The following is a 22,348-nucleotide window of genomic DNA, read 5'->3' on the forward strand; positions in this document are numbered from 1 at the left end:
TTAAATCCAGGTGACAATCTGCGAGTGTGGCGTTGTATGCGTTCAACTATCTCAGATAGCTGAATGATTGCTTGTACTGTCGTTTTCTGATAGTGTCAATAGCAGTAGTAATAGTTAAATGAGGATTGGGTAAGTGTTAGACCATTATTCTGGTAAGCATTGGATTTACATGATGTTGGCATGCAGGTAAAACTTAAGTGTTGGTAATTTTGTTTATGGTTTATAAAGGTTTATATGTCAGACATTGGATTGTTTTTTCCGCAACACCTAATTTTGACAGTTGTCGGACTAGGATTCAGTATAGGCCTATAGGTGGTGACTGAATATGCGTAGTTGCACATTATAGGGAATACATAAATTATTGCTTTTACCACTGTATGTGAATATATAATTAATGTTTGTTGGTAACCATTTTATTTTTCTTTAAATGTGATACATGTCCATGTAAAGAGTTGTTTTAAAACTAATTAAAGGGCACAATCTAATGTTTTTCAGCCAAAAGGCAGTCCTGCCACTTGGTTTGCTACAAAGCTAATGGATGGGGTTGGAGAAATGTAACCACTTTCTGATTAGAGCTATGATGCAAGGACTGACCACTGTCCATGAGATCAACATGTTTAAGCTAGACATTGTCAGTGGCGTGTATTCATGGAAAAAATGTACAAAGAAAAAAACGTAATACATTTTATTTTGTCTCTTTGTGCTCCATAATTTTCCTTCAATTTACAAGAGACTGAATATATCTCACCGAAGAAAACATCAGAGCGAACAAAATAGCGCCTCTCTGTATCTTTATGTGTAGCCCATCTATCTGATGCTATCTGGTCAAAAAGAGTATGATATTGTTGCTCTCCATAGCATTGAATACAAAGGAAGCCAGCATTTGGCCTCCCTTGATAAAACATTTTTATAATAATATTAGCCCATCAGCGTTGAGCTAAACTGAGTGAACTCAACTGTAAATGGTTCTGGCTTTGGATTCACACCAATCACATCACACCAAAAGCCAAACGGAATTTAGAGAAAAAACTTGAATTGTTGCATCTTGTTATGTTGTTGTCCTCCAGTGGCTATAGCTAGCTAGCTAGCTTAGCTAAAATTTACCCTTTCCTAAATTATCCAGGGATGGAGATAGGGATTTGAACTTATGGTTTTACTGAATTCTCCGTACTGGCCAATGAATATATCGGCGATTCTGATCCAACCTTAAATACGTACATTGTTCCCCTTGCCTGAGAGGATGGAAGTTCAATATGTAACTAGATGTAGCAGGCTGATGTTAATTAGCTGGTTCATCGTTGCACATGAAAGGAAGTTAGGCAAACAAGCATTTTAGCCAGGTAGCCTAGAACAACAAACTAATAGTTATAGACCATTATGGCAACATGAAAGAGAGGAGGATGGCATTTTCACTTTTCTACAAGGAGGGCGAGTCAACATGTTACGGCCCTGGATCGCTATTGATTCACTTTGACTGAATGAGCTGCAGAAGATCCTGAAACAAACTAATTGTGTTTCCATCTATGCTCAAAAGTGCTTAGGGTTAATAACAGACTCTTGAACTTGCCGAGTACAGTGTATTTGTAATGTCTTATCACCTTATCACTTGTCTTCCACTTCTTACCATGGTCATTCATCTGCATAGTTTGCTTGAATGCTTCTTGGGCTGTGTATAAGGCCTCTCACTATTGTTTTACGTTGTCAGAATGAGCTGCAAAATATTCTGAAACAAACTTAATTGGATTTCCATCTTGCCTGCGGGTAACCAACATCACACTGTGTTGAATGTACACTGATATTGTTTTGAATTATCAACTGAATAAATTCAATGTACACCCAACTAACAAAACACAACTAAATGTGCATGTTGAAACTCTTGTACTTGCCTGGTATTTGCTTTTTACAATGCCTGATCATCTTCCATCATCTTATACTTTGTCACGACTTCCGCCGAGGTCGGCTCCTCTCCTTGTTCGGGCGGCGTTTTGCGGGCGACGTCACCGGCTTTCTAGCCATCGCCGCTCCATTTTTCATTTATCCATTTGTTTTGTCTTGTTCCCTGCACACCTGGTTTTCATTCCCAATCACACATAATGTATTTATTACTCTGTTCCCCCTCATGTCTATGTGTGAAATTGTTTGTTTGTTACGTGTAGCCCGTATTAGTCTTGTTAGCACCGGGTCTGTGTTTGGCCGGTGTGTGTTGGTTATTTTGTACCATTTCGTGTACTTTGGGCGTATATGGCTATTTTCATTGGATATGAATAAAGTGCGCCTATTATCACCCATGTCTGCTCTCCTGCACCTGACTTACCTTCAACCAGTAGCCCACACCGTGACACACTTCTTACCGTGATCAAACATGTGCATATCTTGTTTGAATTATTGTACTGTTTTATTGCATTGTTGTGTATTAGGCCAATATAAAGGCCAGGACATTACTGTAAATGAGCGCATTATTGCCTATTTTAAATTAATCAGAGAGCGAACAAAGAGACCAAAGATAACCCTGAAGAAGCTACAAAGCTCCACAGCGTGGATTGAAGTGTCTGTCCATAGGACCACTTTAAGCCATACACTCCACAGAGCTCAGCTTTACGGAAGCGTGGCCAGAAAAAAGCCATTGCTTAAAGAAACAAATAAGCAAACACGTTTGCTGTTCGCCAAAAGGCATGTGGGAGACTCCCCAAACATATGGAAGAAGGTACTCTAAAATGTATCTTTTTGGCCATCAAGGAAAATGCTGGTGCAAACCCAACACCTTTCATCACCCTGAGAACACCATTCCCACAGTGAAGCATGGTGGTGGCAGCATCATGCTGTAGGGAAGTTTTCATCAGCACGAACTTTAAAACTGGTCAGAATTGAAGGAATGATGGATGGTGCTAAATACAGGGAAATTCTTGAGGGAAACCTTTTTCAGTCTTCCAGAGATTTGAGACTGGGAAGGAGATTCACCTTCCAGCAGGACAATGACACTAAGCGTACTGTTACAGCAACACTCGAGTGATTTAAGGGGAGACATTTACATTTCTTGGAATGGCCTAGTCAAAGCACAGACCTCAATCCAGTTCAGAATCTGTGGTATGATCTAAGGATCGGTCCAATCAACAGGACAGTTGTAAATCATGTCAAGACCGCAAATTTTAGAGAAACGAAAAATGTCGGTACATATAAGTGTCTTATATCGGCTGAAAGCTTAAATTCTTCTTAATATACCAGCACCGTCCAATTTACAGTAGCTATTATGACAAAATGCCACGCTATTGTTTGAGGAGAGCTCCTAACAACAAAACACTTTTTTCACCACGATAGGTTTGATAAGTTCACCTCTGAAGGTGAAATGTGTACTTACATTCTGAAATCTTGCTCTGATTTATCATCCAAAGGGTCCCAGAGATAACATGAAGTGTCGTTTTGTTAGATAATATCATTTTTCATATCCTAAAAAGGTCCATGTAGCATGCACGAATCGATTTTGTATTTCCACTCGTTCAATTTGAAAAGAAAGGAATCTGTGAAAATCTCACCCTAAAAGTTGTTTCAACAAGTCAAATCACGTTCGTATATATTCCTCAGAGATCCTAGAAGGTAACAAGACTTCACTATATCATTAGGGGTGTAGTATATCCTATAGGACACCATATTTGGTCAGAAAGCGACGCCTTCATGGCACGCCAATGACGCGGGCGGTCATCACTTGAACGACTGTATCTTTGTCAAACAAGCACCATTCGGGGTCAAACAAAGCTAGCTAGATAGCCAATGAGCTGGGCTATATGGGAGTTTATGACATTATATGTCATAAAATGTAGCTATTAACCTTGTACGACAGCATGCCTTTTCAATTTGGACAAGAATTATAAGGATATTCAGAGTTATGAAGTTATGAAACTGGTTGTTTTGCAAATGTTGAACTTATAATACTTGCTAATACTTGGAAAATCAAAGTCCAAGTATATAGATTTGACTATATTCTTGCAGAAAAATGTTATATGAATGCGAATATCTCCTTCACGATTTGCCCAAATGTACCTGGGAACTTCACGCTAAAAGTATTGCACTTCACTCATACTTCAAGTTATCCATCTGAAACGTTGCACCCACACTTCTGCCATCTTGTGGACACTGTCGGAATTACAACCAGGGTGATGGCTTTAACTGTGACCTTTCTCTTGCATTTCAAAGATGGTGGTAGAAAAAGTTTAGTTGGTTTTTTTCTTCGTATTTTCTTCTACCTGATCTATTGTGTTATATTCTCCTACATTCAATTCACATTTCCACAAACTTAAAAGTGTTTCCTTTCAAATGGTACCAATAATATGTATATCCTTGCTTCAGGGCCTGAGCTACAGGCAGTTAGATGTGGGTATGTCATTTAGGCGAACATTGAAAAAAAGGGGGCTGTCGCTGAGAAGTTCTTTAAGGATTGATGTACACCAGTGGAACCCATCCAACTTTTGAGGAGCTGGAGAAGTTTCGCATTGAAGAATGGGCACAAATCCCAGTGACTAGATGTGCCCAGCTCATAGAGACATACCCCAAAGAGACTTGCAACTGTAATTGCTGTAAAAGGTGGCTCTACAAAGTATTGACTTTGGGGGGTGAATAGTTATGCACAATCAAGTTTTCAGTTTTTTTGTCTTATTTCTTGTTTGTTTCACAATAAAAAATATTTTGCATCTTCAAAGTGGTACGCATGCTGTGTAAATCAAATGATACAAACCCCCCAAAAATACATTTTCATTCCAGGTTGTAAGGCAACAAAATAGGAAAAATGCCAAGGGGTGTGAATACTTTCACAAGCCACTGTACTCCAAAAGCACAATATCAACAGTCATATCACAATTGAATCTGGTTTTGCTCTATCCAACTCCCTAAAAACATTTTCTTAGAGAATAGTATTGTATTAGAATAGTTCAGAATAGTTTTCAGATCTTTCTTTACTTTTTAGGAACATGTAGCAAATACATCTCACATCTTGAGGTTTCACTCATAATTCACATTCAAAACCATGTTTATAGGGATAGTTTATGCATCATGTATTTTGTTTGTTGTCACTCATTACCTATCTTGTTGTCTCTCTTCTTACAGGTCAGACACTGATCTTAGGAGTCTTAGGGTCCACTAATCAGATCTTTCTCTTTATCAAGATTCCTACTATACATATGCCTTTTAGCAGGCACTTTTATCCAAAGCAATTTACGGTAGTGCACGCATACAATTTCGAATGGGTTGCCCCAGTGGGATTCGAATCCACAACCCTACCAACTAAGCCACACAGCTCTATGTTCTTTTTCTCTCAACCTCTCCTCTCCTTCCGCTCTCCTGGTCACTCCACCCATCATCCATCCATCATTCTGAAAGTTGTGCTAATATTAACACTTCACCTTCTCCTCAAGTATCAAACTTCACGGCTTGCCTTTAATCCTATCTACTAATATTTATAGCGCTTGTTATTTATTAATATAGGGAACCAGCCTTACCAGTGTTCCTGTAGTGGAACATGTATTTAGCTATATTTACCTATATATAGCATTCTGCAAAATTGAGGCTAAATTTACCTTTTGAGAGAGATGCTGGTCAGAGGTGAGAAGAAAGCCTGGAAAAAAAGTATGAAATGGAATTTCACCAACCCTCCTCCTTTTTAACTTGATGGTTTAGATTTGTGTGTTGTGAAATTGCATACATGTACTGGAGGCCTACTGTGTGTTCAAACCCAATAGGAATGCATTCTTTTCACAACAATAATTAGCTGTTCTAACATTTTGTTGTAAGTTGTTGTACGTTTTTATCTTTGTGGTTTGTGTTTCTCTTGATTGCTTGACAATGGCTGTTATATGTATTTCTCAAGAAATTCCACTCGTGGAACAAGCAACAGTCAGGAATGTAGTTTGCCATAGGATACATACATCTGATACCATTCTGCAGGTTAACGTTTTTCATCATGAATCTTGTTCTGGAAGCAGCTCTGCAGAGTGGTCAGTAGCTGGCACAGCCACAAAGTCATGAAATATAATTTTAAATCTAACTCTAACCTTAATCCTAACCTTAATTACACTGCTAACCCTAATGCCTAACCCTGAATAAAAAATAAAAAAAGGTATTACAATCTCGCCAATTTTTACTTTGCAGCTGGCCTATCTCAGGGGAAATCACTCAGTTCTGCCGCCAGGACAAGATTCATGACAATGCGGTTTGAATGTCTGACTATGAAAAGCCAACTGACACTGAATCTTGAAGCGTTGAAGTGTTGCACCCTCTATAGCCATCATGGATATTATTTGGCACTGCTGGTAATCTACTAGGCAGCAAGTAGCCTAGTGGTTAGAGTGTTGGACTAGTAACTGAAAGGTTGCAATATCAGGTTGCAATATCAAATCCCTGAGCTGACAAGGTAAATATCTGTTGTTCTGCCCCCGAACAAGGCAGTTAGCCCACTGCTCTTAGGCTGTCATTGAAAACAAGAATGTGTTCTTAACTGACTTGCCTGGTAAAAAAATTTAATCTATGAACATTTGAATGTCTTGAAAAATGATTTGGCCACATGTAGTCTTAAATCTATACCTGGTACAGCCAGAAAAGGACCGGCCACCCCTTGGAGCCTGATTCTTCTTAGGTTCTTGCCTTTTAGGGAGTTTTCCCTAGCCACTGTGCTCTGCATTGATTGCGCTTTGGGGTTTTAGGCTGTGAATCTGTAAAACACTTTGTGACAACTGCTGATGTAAAAAGGGCTTTATAAAATACATCTGATTGATTTATTGATTGATTGTGGTCTGCTGGGATAAGTAAATCTGCTCTAAACTCACTGAATTAACTCATGTTTCATCAACTGAGCTTTCAGTGAGTTGACCAAGATGTATATATAGCTATTGATCTTACAGGTTATGTTGAACTTTACATAACTTCATAATTAAGATGTTGCTGATACTCAGAGATGGTAATATCTCTATTTCTAGTATTTCTATTATGGTAGTATTTCTATGTATTTGACATATGTATTTCAATTACTTTTGAGTATTTGGTCATTTGTATTTGAAACATCAAAAAAAAACATGTAATTGTAGTAAGATACTTCAGGGAATGGTATTTTGCATTTTCAAATGACTAAATATACTTTTCTACCATTGTTTATAGCACTTCAAAATGTTGTGGCCCCCTTCATGCCAAATTTGCTGCATTGGTATCAGAAGTCTGATGGCACTATCGTGTGAGGCCATGTGAGGTGTTGATGGATGAGAGGAGGTCCTTGAAATAAAGTTGTATGCACAGGGATGCACTTCCAGAGTGAGGATAATGGGGTGAATTAGACCAAAAGTGGGAAGTGAACTCAACTTTGAAAGCAAACACACACAATGTTATTGCCACACAATCACTACACTCACTCTCATTCGGGTAATGAGTGCCATGCCTCTCATTTCTTTCAAACCGCTTTCTACCTGCACCTCTGATATCTAATTTCAGACACCAGTGCAGTGAATTTGGACTTAAAGGGTGCCACAAAGCTCTGAAGATTAACACGCCATGAACTGTGCCAATTAACTGGACTTTTGGTACTGCTCATAGCGTGTTAGCCAAGGGTCGCAAGTTTATTTATAACTCATTTAAAGCTGAAATCCGTCAAGTGGGAAACACCGCCACTGTTCGACCCAGCAGCTTTGTTATTGTTTAAGTTTTATTGATGAAACAGAGGAGAGGAGTGTCCAGCAGCATGGTAAAAATAATTGTAGTACATATTCTGGTGTTCTATCGCGCGTGTTGTAATATCCCAAAAGGGCATTTTTCCCCCTTTACAGATTAGAAAATACAAAATACATTTATTTGAATTGCATAATTTTTTCGGCACCAGTATTTTGTATTTTACTTTGGTACGTTAGTCTTTAGCGTGTTTTGTAACCAGATACATTTTGATGTAACTTCATCCATCTCTGATGATACTTTTGTTTGTCAATAAGGACAAAACCTTTATGAACATGTATATAGACCACTGATATTTTCAATTTTTTTCACTCTTTCTTTCAGTCTCCCCAACTGAAGTTTGGGTCCGGCCACATACGTCTGCCCTTCTCCCCTGTTCTATCTCAGTCCCTCCTGTAGGCGACTCTCTCCTGGGGATCAGTTGGACCTTCAACGGATCTCATATAGCCTCCTTCGGGACGACAGACGACAACCATGTCGACAAAGGCTTCAGTTGGGACACCAGTTTATTTGTCAATGGGACCTTCTCTCTGACTGTGCTTAATGCCACTCTTGACCAACAGGGCGTGTATGAGTGTCAAGTCAGATACAACGTCTCCGAGCTACACTTCAGCAATGTTACATTGGACATCAAAGGTAAGTCTTTCGTAGTCCTTTCAGTTTTAAATTAGGTCTAAGGCCCTGCTCAAATACCTCTCTTCCACACTTCCGTGATGTATTGAATGATCTAACATGTTTGGATAGGTAAAAACACGAGGTCCTCTTCACAGCTTTCACCAATCCAATAACATTCACTAAAGGGAGAAAGGAAAGGATGCCATGAAGTAGTTTATAATTTGTAGTTGTTCCCTCATGTGACATTCATGTATCCAGTTCTCTCAGACAAGTAAGGGCAACAGGAAGTTAAGTAAAAAAAAACATTGGACACAACTGGTCATGTGAATCTGAATGCTTCACCATGAAACAAATAAATGAATCTCTCTCATTTCTTAGTTCCACCCACTCTCTCCATTCCCTCCACGATGGTGGTACTGGATGTGAAGAGTGAGCTTCAGTGTATTGCAGAGGGTTTTAGCCCTCCACTCATCTACTTCTCCTGGACCAGAGCTGGGGAGGTAGTCCAGCTAGAGCAAGCGGTCACAGCGGTCGACCGCACCCCAGAAGGGACCTACTGGGCGGTCAACATCTTGAAATTTATCCCTTTGGTGGACGACCAGAATGTGATCTATGGCTGTGTGGTCACTCACGCCGCCCTGGACAAACTGCTGAGCTTAGAGTTTCAACTCAGCTTCGTCTGTAAGTGTCAACTTTTTCAATTAATTACTATCATTTGATTAATACAATACATGGTTATCAACATGATACATGTCAAGAGACCATTTTCAGATTTTTTATATGGTATAGAAGTTCATTGAAAAATATAGGATGTTTTTGTATGCTATTTTAATACATGAGAATTAACCAATGATATCAGGCCACACCCGGCCATGAACACAGACACCTGTGTGTGTCTTTTGACACTATATAAATTAGTTATCCTTCAGTGTTTGTCATTATACCCTGATGAAGACAACTTGTCTGTCGAAAGTTGGACATAAATATTGTTGCATCTGAGCTCCTAGAGTGTGCGGCTCTCCTTCATTTTTTAAGTGTTCCACTCCGCTAGCCAGCACCTCGCTTGAATACTGTAGGTGTGCGTTTCTTTCGCCTCTAGATTATAGAAGTTCATTGAACATTAACAATTTGTCATTTAGAATTCTCACTATCCATTTCCATCCGCAGTTTGTGAGTAAAGTCATACCATATATAAAAAATGTATGACAGCTATGATGGGAACAAAACATTTCTGTGCAATTTTATAAATGCCGACAGATCATTTGTTCGTTCGACATGGTGGGATCTTTTTGTGCCAGTAAAGTTAATCATGCGAGAAATTTGTGGAAATGCCTTTATGCGCAAATATTGATATAACCATATTGAAGTAAGTCACGAATTGATATGGTTTGTGGTCCTCCCACTACAATTTCGGAAACCATGCAATTTAAATTAGGCTACAGATAAAATACGTGATGAATTTCACAGGGTGGTGAAAGTGCATGGTATGAGCTGCTGACACAATAAATACTTGACTGCAGTTTTGGCAAATAAAAACACCATTCCCACTTATTCATAATCCCATTATGTAGACTAGCCTAACCACACAGCCTACAAGCACTGTATCTGAGAGCTGTATGCCAAGAGCGCAAGTGCCAAGACCAGAGTAGGGCCATTTGATATTTAACGCAACAGTTTGACAAAACTAATCGGTAGAGTTGAAAAGGCACTGGAAACACAATGAACATTAGATTTTAGTTGGTACATGAAAACTTAAGTGAATTGTGTGCACTATCACCACACTGATTTTTATCTGCAACAAGTCAGTTTGATGGAAACACCACATATTTTCTTTATGCTTACTTGAATAGTCGCATAAAAATGTTGCCAATTAGATGGAAACCTAGCTACTAACCAGGTTTCCAGCCAACCTTTGTGACTTAAGCAAATGTCAGATAAAATGGAAACAGAAAACATTTCGGTAAACTTTCCAAATGTTAAGAAACAAAATACACTACACAAGGTTAGATATTCTTGTGTCTGTAAAATTAATTATGTGAGAAAACATTTAGGTGGAAACACTTATAACCAAATATTGATATAATATTGCTAGTAGAGGGGCAGGCAAAACGACAGGTCAAGGGCAGGCAGAGGTCAGTAATCCAGATAGGGTGCAAAAGGTTCAGAATGGCAGGCAGTCTCAGGGTCAGAGCAGGCAGGGGTGAATAATCCAGTGTGGTGTGGCAAGGTACAGAACAGCAGACAGGCAAACAGAACGGGTCTAAATACACTGGGGATAATGGGGAAGATTGGTGACACTTGGAGGGTGGAGACAAGCACAAAGACAGGTGAAACAGATCAGGGTGTGACAATACCTCCTCCCCCAAGGGTGCCACCTGGCATCCTCCCTGGGCACCTACCTGGTTGAGTGGGGTGTCGGCATTGGAAATAAAGTATGGCTTGGGTCCAGGATGTCCCTAGCGGGGACCCAGCACCTCTCCTCTGGGCCATAACCCTCCCAGTCAACTAGGTACTGGAACCCCCTGCCCTGAGGTCGAACCTTCAGGAAACCTCACCATGTAAGCCGGTTGGCCGTCGATGAGACGGGGGAGAGGGATGGGTCTGGAAACAGGAGACAGATGGCTGTGAGACATTCTGGAAACATGAAAAGTGAGATGTATATGGAGGGTACGAGGCAACAGAATCAAATCAAATCAAATCAAATCAAATGTATTTATATAGCCCTTCGTACATCAGCCGATATCTCAAAGTGCTGTACAGAAACCCAGCCTAAAACCCCAAACAGCAAGCAATGCAGGTGTAGAAGCACGGTGGCTAGGAAAAACTCCCTAGAAAGGCCAATACCTAGGAAGAAACCTAGAGAGGAACCAGGCTATGTGGGGTGGCCAGTCCTCTTCTGGCTGTGCCGGGTGGAGATTATAACAGAACATGGCCAAGATGTTCAAATGTTCATAAATTACCAGCAGGGTCGAATAATAATAAGGCAGAACAGTTGAAACTGGAGCAGCAGCACAGTCAGGTGGAAGTTGAAACTGGAGCAGCAGCATGGCCAGGTGGACTGGGGACAGCAAGGAGTCATCATGTCAGGTAGTCCTGGGGCATGGTCCTAGGGCTCAGGTCAGTTGAAACTGGAACAGCAGCATGGCCAGGTGGACTGGGGACAGCAAGGAGTCATCATGTCAGGTAGTCCTGGGGCATGGTCCTAGGGCTCAGGTCCTCCGAGAGAGAGAAAGAAAGAGAGAAGGAGAGAATTAGAGAACGCACACTTAGATTCACACAGGACACCGAATAGGACAGGAGAAGTACTCCAGATATAACAAACTGACCCCAGCCCCCCGACACATAAACTACTGCAGCATAAATACTGGAGGCTGAGACAGGAGGGGTCAGGAGACACTGTGGCCCCATCCGAGGACACCCCCGGACAGGGCCAAACAGGAAGGATATAACCCCACCCACTTTGCCAAAGCACAGCCCCCACACCACTAGAGGGATATCTTCAACCACCAACTTACCATCCTGAGACAAGGCTGAGTATAGCCCACAAAGACCTCCGCCACGGCACAACCCAAGGGGGGGGGCGCCAACCCAGACAGGAGGACCACAACAGTGAATCAACCCACTAAGGTGACGCACCCCCTCCAGGGACGGCATGAGAGAGCCCCAGCAAGCCAGTGACTCAGCCCCTGTAATAGGGTTAGAGGCAGAGAATCCCAGTGGAAAGAGGGGAACCGGCCAGGCAGAGACAGCAAGGGCGGTTCACAGATGAACAGCAGAGGGGTTAATGATCTTGGAGACGTGGATGGGTCAATAAACCGGGGGGGGGGGGGGTTGCAGGATTTCACCAGGAGGGGCAGATCCCGAGTGGACAGCCATACCTTCTGCCCCTGACGATACCGGGGCACTGGGGTCAATCCGCTTGTCATCAATATCTGGAGGTGGTTTTGAGAAGGGCCAGCCAGGCTCTCGTCCAGGTATGACAGCAGAGGACAAACATCTGGCCCGAAGGTATGCTGACATCTTCCTCCTGCTCAGGGAACAGCAGGGGCTGATACCCCAGGGAACACTCAAAGGGCGATAGACCCGTGGCAGATCAAGGAAGGGTGTTGTGGGCGTATTCAACACTAGTTGCTGGCTCCAGGTGGTCGTAGAGTCGTCTCCGGGTCTTGGTTGACTCGGGCCGACTGGCCGTTGGACTGGGAGTGAAACCCCGAAGACAGGCTGGCCGATGATCCAATGAGTGTACAGACCACCTTCCAGAACCGGGACGAGAACTGAGGACCACTGTCGGAGACCATGTCCATGGATCCGGAAGACGTGCTGGCAGAGGAATGTAGGGCGGCTTTGGAAAACCGATCCACTATGGTCAGAATGGCGGTGTTGCCATCGAACGGGGGGGGGGGGGGGGGGGGCATCAAATGGGGGGGACCCATGACAATGTGAGATCAGGGACGGTGAGGGACAGGCAGAGGTTGAAGCAGAGCTTGCCGAAGAGTCTTGTTCTGTGGACAGATCGTACATGCGGCGACGAACACGGAGATGCCAGGAACCATGGTAGGGCACCAAAAGTATTGTTGCATAAAGGCCATGGTCCACCAGGAGCCCGGGAGGCAGGCAAGCCTGGAGAGTGGGCCCACTCCAGGACCAAGGAGCGGACCGCATCAGGAACGAACATCTAAGGCACTTGGCGGTGTGAAGATACGTCAGATTCTTGTGGGCAGTCCACACAATGAACGGATGTTCCGCCCCCTCCAACCAGTGCCTCCATGCCAACGCCATCTTCATAGTGAGAAGCTCACGATTCCCCACATCGTAGTTCCTCTCTTTGGCATTGAGGCGGTGGGAGAAGACGTAGGAATGCAACTTGAGATCCAGGCCAGAACACTGGGACAGGACAGCCGTCACCAAAAATTCTGAGATTTCCATACCCAACTATAACATTTTCTGTCAAGATAGAACTGCCAAAGGGGGAGGAGTTGCAGTCTACTGCAGAGATATCCTGCAAAGTAATGTCATACTTTCCAGGTCCATACCCAAACAGTTCGAACTACTAATTTTAAAAATGACTCCAGAAATAAGTCTCTCACTGTTGCCGCCTGCTACCGACCCCCCTCAGCTCCCAGCTGTGCCCTGGACACCATTTGTGAATTGATCGCCCCCCCATCTAGCTTCAGAGTTTGTTCTGTTAGGTGACCTAAACGGGGATATGCTTAACACCCCGGCAGTCCTACAATCTAAGCTAGATGCCCTCAATCTCACACAAATCATCAAGGAACCCACCAGGTACAACCCTAAATCTGTAAACAAGGGCACCCTCATAGACGTCATCCTGACCAACTGGCCCTCCAAATACACCTCCGCTGTCTTCAACCAGGATCTGCCTCATTGCCTGTATCCGCTACGGATCCGCAGTCAAACGACCACCCCTCATCACTGTCAAACGCTCCCTAAAACACTTCTGTGAGCAGGCCTTTCTAATCAACCTGGCCCGGGTATCCTGGAAGGATATTGACCTCATCCCATCAGTTGAGGATGCCTGGTCATTCTTTAAAAGTAACTTCCTCACCATTTTAGATAAGCATGCGCCGTTCAAAAAATGCAGAACTAAGAACAGATATAGCCCTTGGTTCATTCCAGACCTGACTGCCCTCGACCAGCACAAAAACATCCTGTGGCGGACTGCAATAGCATCGAATAGTCCTGCAACTGTTCAGGGAAGTAAGGAACCAATACACGGAGTCAGTCAGGAAAGCAAAGGCCAGCTTCTTCAGGCAGAAATTTGCATCCTGTAGCTCTAACTCCAAAAAGTTCTGGGACACTGTGAAGTCCATGGAGAACAAGAGCACCTCCTCCCAGCTGCCCACTGCACTGAGGCTAGGTAACACGGTCACCACCGATAAATCCATGATTATCAAAAACCTCAACAAGCATTTCTCAACGGCTGGCCATGCCTTCCTCCTGGCTACTCCAACCTCGGCCAACAGCCCCCCCCCCCCCCCCCCCGCAGCTACTCAAATCCAGAGAGCAGATGTTCTGAAAGAGCTGCAAAACCTGGACCCGTACAAATCAGCTGGGCTTGACAATCTGGACCCTCTATTTCTGAAACTATCCGTCGCCATTGTCGCAACCCCTATTACCAGCCTGTTCAACCTCTCTTTCATATCGTCTGAGATCCCCAAGGATTGGAAAGCTGCCGCAGTCATCCCCCTCTTCAAAGGGGGAGACACCCTGGACCCAAACTGTTACAGACCTATATCCATCCTGCCCTGCCTATCTAAGATCTTCGAAAGCCAAGTCAACAAACAGGTCACTGACCATCTCGAATCCCACCGTACCTTCTCCGCTGTGCAATCTGGTTTCCGAGCCGGTCACGGGTGTACCTCAGCCACGCTCAAGGTACTAAACAATATAATTACCGCCATCAATAAAAAACAGTACTGTGCAGCCGTCTTCATCGACCTTGCCAAGGCTTTCGACTCTGTCAATCACCATATTCTTATCGGCAGACTCAGTAGACTCCGTTTTTCTGATGACTGCCTTGCCTGGTTCACCAACTACTTTGTAGACAGAGTTCAGTGTGTCAAATCGGAGGGCATGCTGTCCGGTCCTCTGGCAGTCTCTATGGGTGTGCCACAGGGTTCAATTCTCGGGCCAACTCTTTTCTCTGTGTATATCAATGATGTTGCGATTCCCTGATCCACCTCTACGCAGACGACACCATTCTGTATACTTCCGGCCCGTCCTTGGACACTGTGCTATCTAACCTCCAAACGAGCTGCAATGCCATACAACACTCCTTCCGTGGCCTCCAACTGCTCTTAAACGCTAGTAAAACCAAATGCATGCTTTTCAACCGTTCGGTGCCTGCACCCGCACGCCCGACTAGCATCACCACCCTGGATGGTTCCGACCTAGAATATGTGGACATCTATAAGTACCTAGGTGTCTGGCTAGACTGTAAACTCTCCTTCCAGACTCATATCAAACATCTCCAATCGAAAATCAAATCTAGAGTCGGCTTTCTATTCCGCAACAAAGCCTCCTTCACTCACGCCGCCAAACTTACCCTAGTAAAACTGACTATCCTACTGATCCTCGACTTCGGCGATGTCATCTACAAAATAGCTTCCAACACTCTACTCAGCAAACTGGATGCAGTTTATCACAGTGCCATCCGTTTTGTTACTAAAGCACCTTATACCACCCACCACTGCGACCTGTATGCTCTAGTCGGCTGGCCCTCGCTACATATTCGTCGCCAGGCTCCAGGTCACCATGCTACAGTGCCTTGCGAAAGTATTTTGCCCCCTTGAACTTTGCGACCTTATGCCACATTTCAGGCTTCAAACATAAAGATATAAAACTGTATTTTTTTGTGAAGAATCAACAACAAGTGGGACACAATCATGAAGTGGAAGGACATTTATTGGATATTTCAAACTTTTTTAACAAATCAAAAACTGAAAAATTGGGCGTGCAAAATTATTCAGCCCCTTTACTTTCAGTGCAGCAAACTCTCTCCAGAAGTTCAGTGAGGATCTCTGAATGATCCAATGTTGACCTAAATGACTAATGATGATAAATACAATCCACCTGTGTGTAATCAAGTCTCCGTATAAATGCACCTGCACTGTGATAGTCTCAGAGGTCCGTTAAAAGCGCAGAGAGCCTCATGAAGAACAAGGAACACACCAGGCAGGTCCGAGATACTGTTGTGAAGAAGTTTAAAGCCGGATTTGGATACAAAAAGATTTCCCAAGCTTTAAACATCCCAAGGAGCAGTGTGCAAGCGATAATATTGAAATGGAAGGAGTATCAGACCACTGCAAATCTACCAAGACCTGGCCGTCCCTCTAAACTTTCAGCTCATACAAGGAGAAGACTGATCAGAGATGCAGCCAAGAGGCCCATGATCACTCTGGATGAACTGCAGAGATCTACAGCTGAGGTGGGAGACTCTGTCCATAGGACAACAATCAGTCGTATATTGCACAAATCTGGCCTTTATGGAAGAGTGGCAAGAAGAAAGCCATTTCTTAAAGATATCCATAAAAAGTTTTGTTTAAAGTTTGCCACAAGCCACCTGGGAGACACACCAAACATGTGGAAGAAGGTGCTCTGGTCAGATGAAACCAAAATGTAACTTTTTGGCAACAATGCAAAACGTTATGTTTGGCGTAAAAGCAACACAGCTCATCACCCTGAACACACATCCCCACTGTCAAACATGGTGGTGGCAGCATCATGGTTTGGGCCTGCTTTTCTTCAGCAGGGACAGGGAAGATGGTTAAAATTGATGGGAAGATGGATGGAGCCAAATACAGGACCATTCTGGAAGAAAACCTGATGGAGTCTGCAAAAGACCTGAGACTGGGACGGAGATTTGTCTTCCAACAAGACAATGATCCAAAACATAAAGCAAAATCTACAATGGAATGGTTCAAAAATAAACATATCCAGGTGTTAGAATGGCCAAGTCAAAGTCCAGACCTGAATCCAATCGAGAATCTGTGGAAAGAACTGAAAACTGCTGTTCACAAATGCTCTCCATCCAACCTCACTGAGCTCGAGCTGTTTTGCAAGGAGGAATGGGAAAACATTTCAGTCTCTCGATGTGCAAAACTGATAGAGACATACCCCAAGCGACTTACAGCTGTAATCGCAGCAATAGGTGGCGCTACAAAGTATTAACTTAAGGGGGCTGAATAATTTTGCACGCCCAATTTTTCAGTTTTTTAGTTGTTAAAAAAGCTTGAAATATCCAATAAATGTCATTCCACTTCATGATTGTGTCCCACTTGTTGTAGATTCTTCACAAAAAAATACAGTTTTATATCTTTATGTTTGAAGCCTGAAATGTGGCAAAAGGTCGCAAAGTTCAAGGGGGCCGAATACTTTCGCAAGGCACTGTACATGGGACACTTTAAATGTGCCTTTGGAGGCCATGCAATTCAGTACTCATCTCAAAAGCAAAAGTAATTTAGGTCAAGAGTCCATATTAACAAAGGAAAGGGAAGAACAAACCATACAGATAGCAATCAAAACTGTACCATAGAGGCTCAGAATAAGTTAGAGGAAAAGCAAAACGAAATGGAAGAACTCATTCAAGAAGGATCAAGTGTAATATATTATAAAAATAAAGCAAACTCGATAGAATATGGGGGAAAATGCACCAAATAATTGTTTTATCTTTAACATAGACATGCTTCCAAAAAAAAAAATCTGAAAGTTGTTACAAATGACGGAGTCACCCATGATTCACCAAACAATATTTTGAAAGAGGAAGTACTTTAAGCATATGTTTACATTTGTCTCCATCTCCACGAACCAAAGCTAATTGTATGGATTTCTTTTCTATTAATAATGTAAAATTGACAGCTCTACTGTCAATTGATGTGAAGGCCAAATTACAGAGGAAGAACTTCTTGACGCAATTAATGCCTTTAAGTCCGGGAAAACTAGGGCTGGAAGGCATACCAGTGGAAGTATACCAAACCTTTTGATATACTCAGAGGGCCGTTATTAGCATGTTTTAACCGCTCCTATAAAAATGGTACATTATTTGACACATACCAAGAAGGTCTGATTTCATTATTACTAAAACACGATCCAAGTGGTAAATATAAAGATCCAGTCCATTAAAAAAGTCGTAGGCCTCTTACACTTCAGCGTTGTGGTGCAAAAATTATAGGAAAATGCATAGAATTAAAAAGCTATTGTCTGATGTTATACATTGTAGACAATATAAGACAAGTACTGGAAATAATAGAACACTATGAAAAATATGGGAAACCAGGCCAGGTATTCATAGCTGACTTTAAAAAGGCGTTTTGATAAAGTATGACTGGAGTGTGTATATATATATATATATATAAATGCTTGGAATATTCCAATTTTGGAGAATCTCTTATAAAATGGGTTACACCTTAGGTGTAAAACAGTAAATAATGGCTACTAGAAATGAAGACTATTACAAGATCTTCAGTTTCTTGGCAATTTCTCACCACGAATAGTCTTCATTTCTCAGAACAAGAATAGACTGACCAGTTTCAGAAGAAGGTTATTTGTTTTTGGCCATTTGAGCCTGTAATCAAACCCAGAAATGCTGATGCTCCAGATACTCAACTAGTCTAAAGTTTTATTGCTTCTTTAATCAGGACAACCGTTTTCAGCTGTGCTAACATAATTGCAAAAGGGTTTTCTAATGATCAATTAACCTTTTAAAATGATGAACTTGTGATGGTTGCTAATAATGGGCCTCTGTACGCCTATGTAGATATTCCATAAAAAAATCTTCCGTTTCCAGCTTCAATAGTCATTTACAACATTAACAATGTCTACACTGTATTTCTGATCAATTTGACGTCATTTTAAAAACAAGGACATTTCTAAGTGACTGCAAACTTTTGAACGGTAGTGTATAATTACTCTTTCCTCCCCAGACCTCCCGACTGTCACCCTCTCCGCAATGCCCTTGCCCTCCCGCGACTCCCCACTCACCCTCTCCTGCGACATCGAGGGCTTCTATCCGGAGGACGTCTCCGTTTCCTGGCTACAGAATGGCACGGAGCTCCCCGCACCTCTGCTGAGCGAGTCGGGCCCGGATGGCACCTTCAGAACCAGGCGCTACTACACCCTGAGCCCAGAGCAGAGGGAGCTAGCCGGGGAGGTGGAGTGCGTCGTCCATCTGCCCAGCGTCACTGAACCTGTGGTCACCTCCGCAGCCCTGGCCGACATTGACCCCATCATAGGTAAGAAAGAGAGTGGGGAGGGGATAGGGAGAAAGAGAGAGAAGAGGGGAAGAGGACAGAGAGAATGTTCACAAATTCAAGAAATCCCAACATTGGGTTTGATCAAATTCTTAGCTGGGTTTCCACCATAACCCGCTCTTAGAAACAGCAGAGGGTGGTAAGAGGTTAGAGAGATGGACCAGTAACCAAAAGGATTACTTGATGAAAAAGCGTGGACTGAACTGGACTGTGGAGGGCTTCTGGTGTAAATCATTACTACCAATGCTGTTGTTCCCTTGAGCTAGGCACTTAACCCCAAAACTAGCTCTCCATCCAGGGGCGCTGCAACACGGCTGACCCTGTGCCTCTCAACGTGTGTGTGTGTGTGTGTGTGTCTGAGGTTGGGGAAAAGAGAACAAATGTATGTCCTTACCAAATGGACAATAAAGTATATATTCTATTCAGCCTGGCCTCAAACATATTCTACCCTCCTCCCTTGTGTATCTCCTCTCCCAGAGACACAAACTGCGCTGACCAAGTCTGCCAAGGCATCTGTGGCTCTGATGTGCATCTCTCTGGTGCTGGTCTTTCTGCTCTGCTTTGGCTTCTCCTGGAGAAGGCGAGATGGTGAGTAAAACATAATATTATTTCACTTTATTAATAATGTACATCATATTTAAATATTCATATATTTCCATATGTATATCTGAATATAAATACAGTATATAATGAATGATGTGTTCATGCACTGTGTACTGTAATACCTGCTAATGCCATCTTCATGAAAGTAGTATACACAGTATATAGATTGGTTGGTGCAACATATACCGCTGTTCAAAAGTTTGTTGTCAGTTAGAAATTCTTGTTTTTTAAAGAAATGCAAAAAAAATATGTCCATTAAAATAACATCAAATTGATCAGAAATAATATGTTATTGTTGTAAATGACTATTGAAGCTGGAAATTGAATATCTACATAGGCGTACAGAGGCCCATTATCAGCAACCATTACTCCTGTGTTGTAATGGCACGTTGGGTTAGCTAATCTAAGTTTATAATTTTAAAAGGCTAATTGATAATTAGAAAACCCTTTTGCAATTATGTTAGCACAGCTGAAAACTGTTGTCCTGATTAAAGAAGCAATAAAACTGGCCTTCTTTAAACTTGAAGAGTATCTGGAGCATCAGGGTTCAATTCTTGGACCAACTCTCTTCTCTGTATACATCAATGATGTCGCTCTTGCTGCTGGTGAGTCTCTGATCCACCTCTAAACTCTCCTTCCAGACTCACATCAAACATCTCCAATCCAAAGTTAAATCTAGAATTGGCTTCCTATTTCGCAACAAAGCATCCTTCACTCATATTGCCAAACACCCTTGTCAAACTGACCATCCTACCGATCCTCGACTTCGGTGATGTCATTTACAAAATAGCCTCCAATACCCTACTCAATAAATTGGATGCAGTCTATCACAGTGCCATCCATTCTGTCACCATAGCCCCATATACTACCCACCACTGCAACCTGTACGCTCTCGTTGGCTGGCCCTCGCTTCATACTCGTCGCCAAACCCACTGGCTCCAGGTCATCTACAAGACCCTGCTAGGTAAAGTCCCCCCTTATCTCAGCTCGCTGGTCACCATAGCAGCACCCACCTGTAGCACGCGCTCCAGCAGGTATATCTCTCTGGTTACCCCCAAAACCTATTGTTCCTTTGCCCGCCTCTCCTTCCAGTTCTCTGCTGCCAATGACTGGAAAGAACTACAAAAATCTTTGAAACTGGAAACACTTATCTCCCTCACTAGCTTTAAGCACCAGCTGTCAGAGCAGCTCACAGATTACTGCACCTGTACATAGCCCATCTATAATTTTGCCCAAACAACTACCTCTCCCCCTACTGTCTTTATTTATTTTGCTACTTTGCACCCCATTATTTATATCTCTACTTTGCACATTCTTCCACTGCAAATCTACCATTCCAGTGTTTTACTTGCTATATTGTATTTACTTCGCCACCACAGCCTTTTTTTGGGGGGGGGGGGGGCCTTTACCTCCCTTCTCACGTCATTTGCTCACATTGTATATAGACTTATTTTTCTACTGTATTATTGACTGTATGTTTGTTTTACTCCATGTGTAACTCTGTTATTGTATGTGTCGAACTGCTTTGCTTTATCTTGGCCAGGTTGCAATTATAAATGAGAACTTGTTCTCAACTTGCCTACCTGGTTAAATAAAGGTGAAATATATATATATTTTTTTTAAATCAGCAGAAACAGACGCCTAACAAGTCCTCAACTGGCTACTTCATTAAATAGTACCCGAAAAACGCCAGTCTCAACGTCAACAGTGAAGAGGCGACTCTGGGATGCTGGCCTTCTAGGCAGAGTTGCGAAGAAAAAGCCTGTGTTCTTTTGCTCATCTTAATCTTTTCTTTTTTTATTGCTCAGTCTGAGACATGGCTTTTTATTTGCGGGTACTATTTAATGAAGCTGCCAGTTGAGGACTTGAGGCGCCTGTTTCCCAAACTAGACACTCTAATGTACTTCCTCTTGCTCAGTTGTGCACCGGGGCCTCCCACTCCTTTTTCTATTCTGGTTAGAGCCAGTTTGCGCTGTTCTGTGAAGGGAGTAGTACACATTGTACGAGATCTTCAGTTTCTTGGCAATTTCTCGCATGGAATAGCCTTAATTTCTCAGACAATAATAGACCGACAAGTTTCAGAAGGAAGTTATTTTTTTCTGGTCATTTTGAGCCTGTAATCGAACTCACAAATGCTGATGCTCTAGACACTCAACTAGCCCTTCTGCTGTATTCCAGTCGACTTGGACCAATTTACAAGTTTTATCTCTGAAAAATGTAGTTCATTTAATCTGATTGTCATAAGGTTCCATGACTTTGTCCACACAGGGCATCTGAACACACAAAATACATTTTGATTATATTCATTACATTTTGTGTGTTTTATTTAACTTTTGTACACCTCTGGTGGTCCCAGTCAAAAATGACCAGTCATTAGAAATGAATGGGTGAGACTACAATTTGGGTATAAAATTGAGTTCAGGCACATGCCCATTCATCAGATGGACACACTTCCTCTCCCAGACCCCCACATGCATATGTGTTTGAGCGCACACACACACACCTCACTCCCCTTCTTGACTTCCATGGCAACCCCCCACGGGGGTTTCCAATATACAGTTGAAGTTGGAAGTTTACATACACTTCGGTTGGAGTCATTAAAACTCGTTTTTCAACCGTTCCACAAATTTCTTGTTAACAAACTATAGTTTTGGCAAGTCGGT

General features: G+C 42.6%; 1 protein-coding gene across 3 annotated transcripts in view; it reads left to right on the forward strand.

The window, feature by feature from the left end:
- The window catches only part of LOC109865994 (uncharacterized), a 76,207-nt gene that overhangs the window by 196 nt on the left and 53,663 nt on the right, over positions 1-22,348 (forward strand). For all 3 annotated transcript variants that reach the window (XM_020454520.2, XM_020454521.2, XM_020454522.2), the window contains exons 2-5: positions 8,023-8,334; positions 8,692-8,994; positions 18,756-19,064; positions 19,560-19,670. In XM_020454520.2, coding sequence (XP_020310109.1) covers positions 8,023-8,334; positions 8,692-8,994; positions 18,756-19,064; positions 19,560-19,670 — 1,035 coding nt within the window. The remainder of the gene's footprint in view (positions 1-8,022; positions 8,335-8,691; positions 8,995-18,755; positions 19,065-19,559; positions 19,671-22,348) is intronic.

The sequence above is a fragment of the Oncorhynchus kisutch genome, linkage group LG20 (assembly GCF_002021735.2).
Source record: "Oncorhynchus kisutch isolate 150728-3 linkage group LG20, Okis_V2, whole genome shotgun sequence".
NCBI classification, from domain to species: Eukaryota; Metazoa; Chordata; class Actinopteri; order Salmoniformes; family Salmonidae; genus Oncorhynchus; species Oncorhynchus kisutch.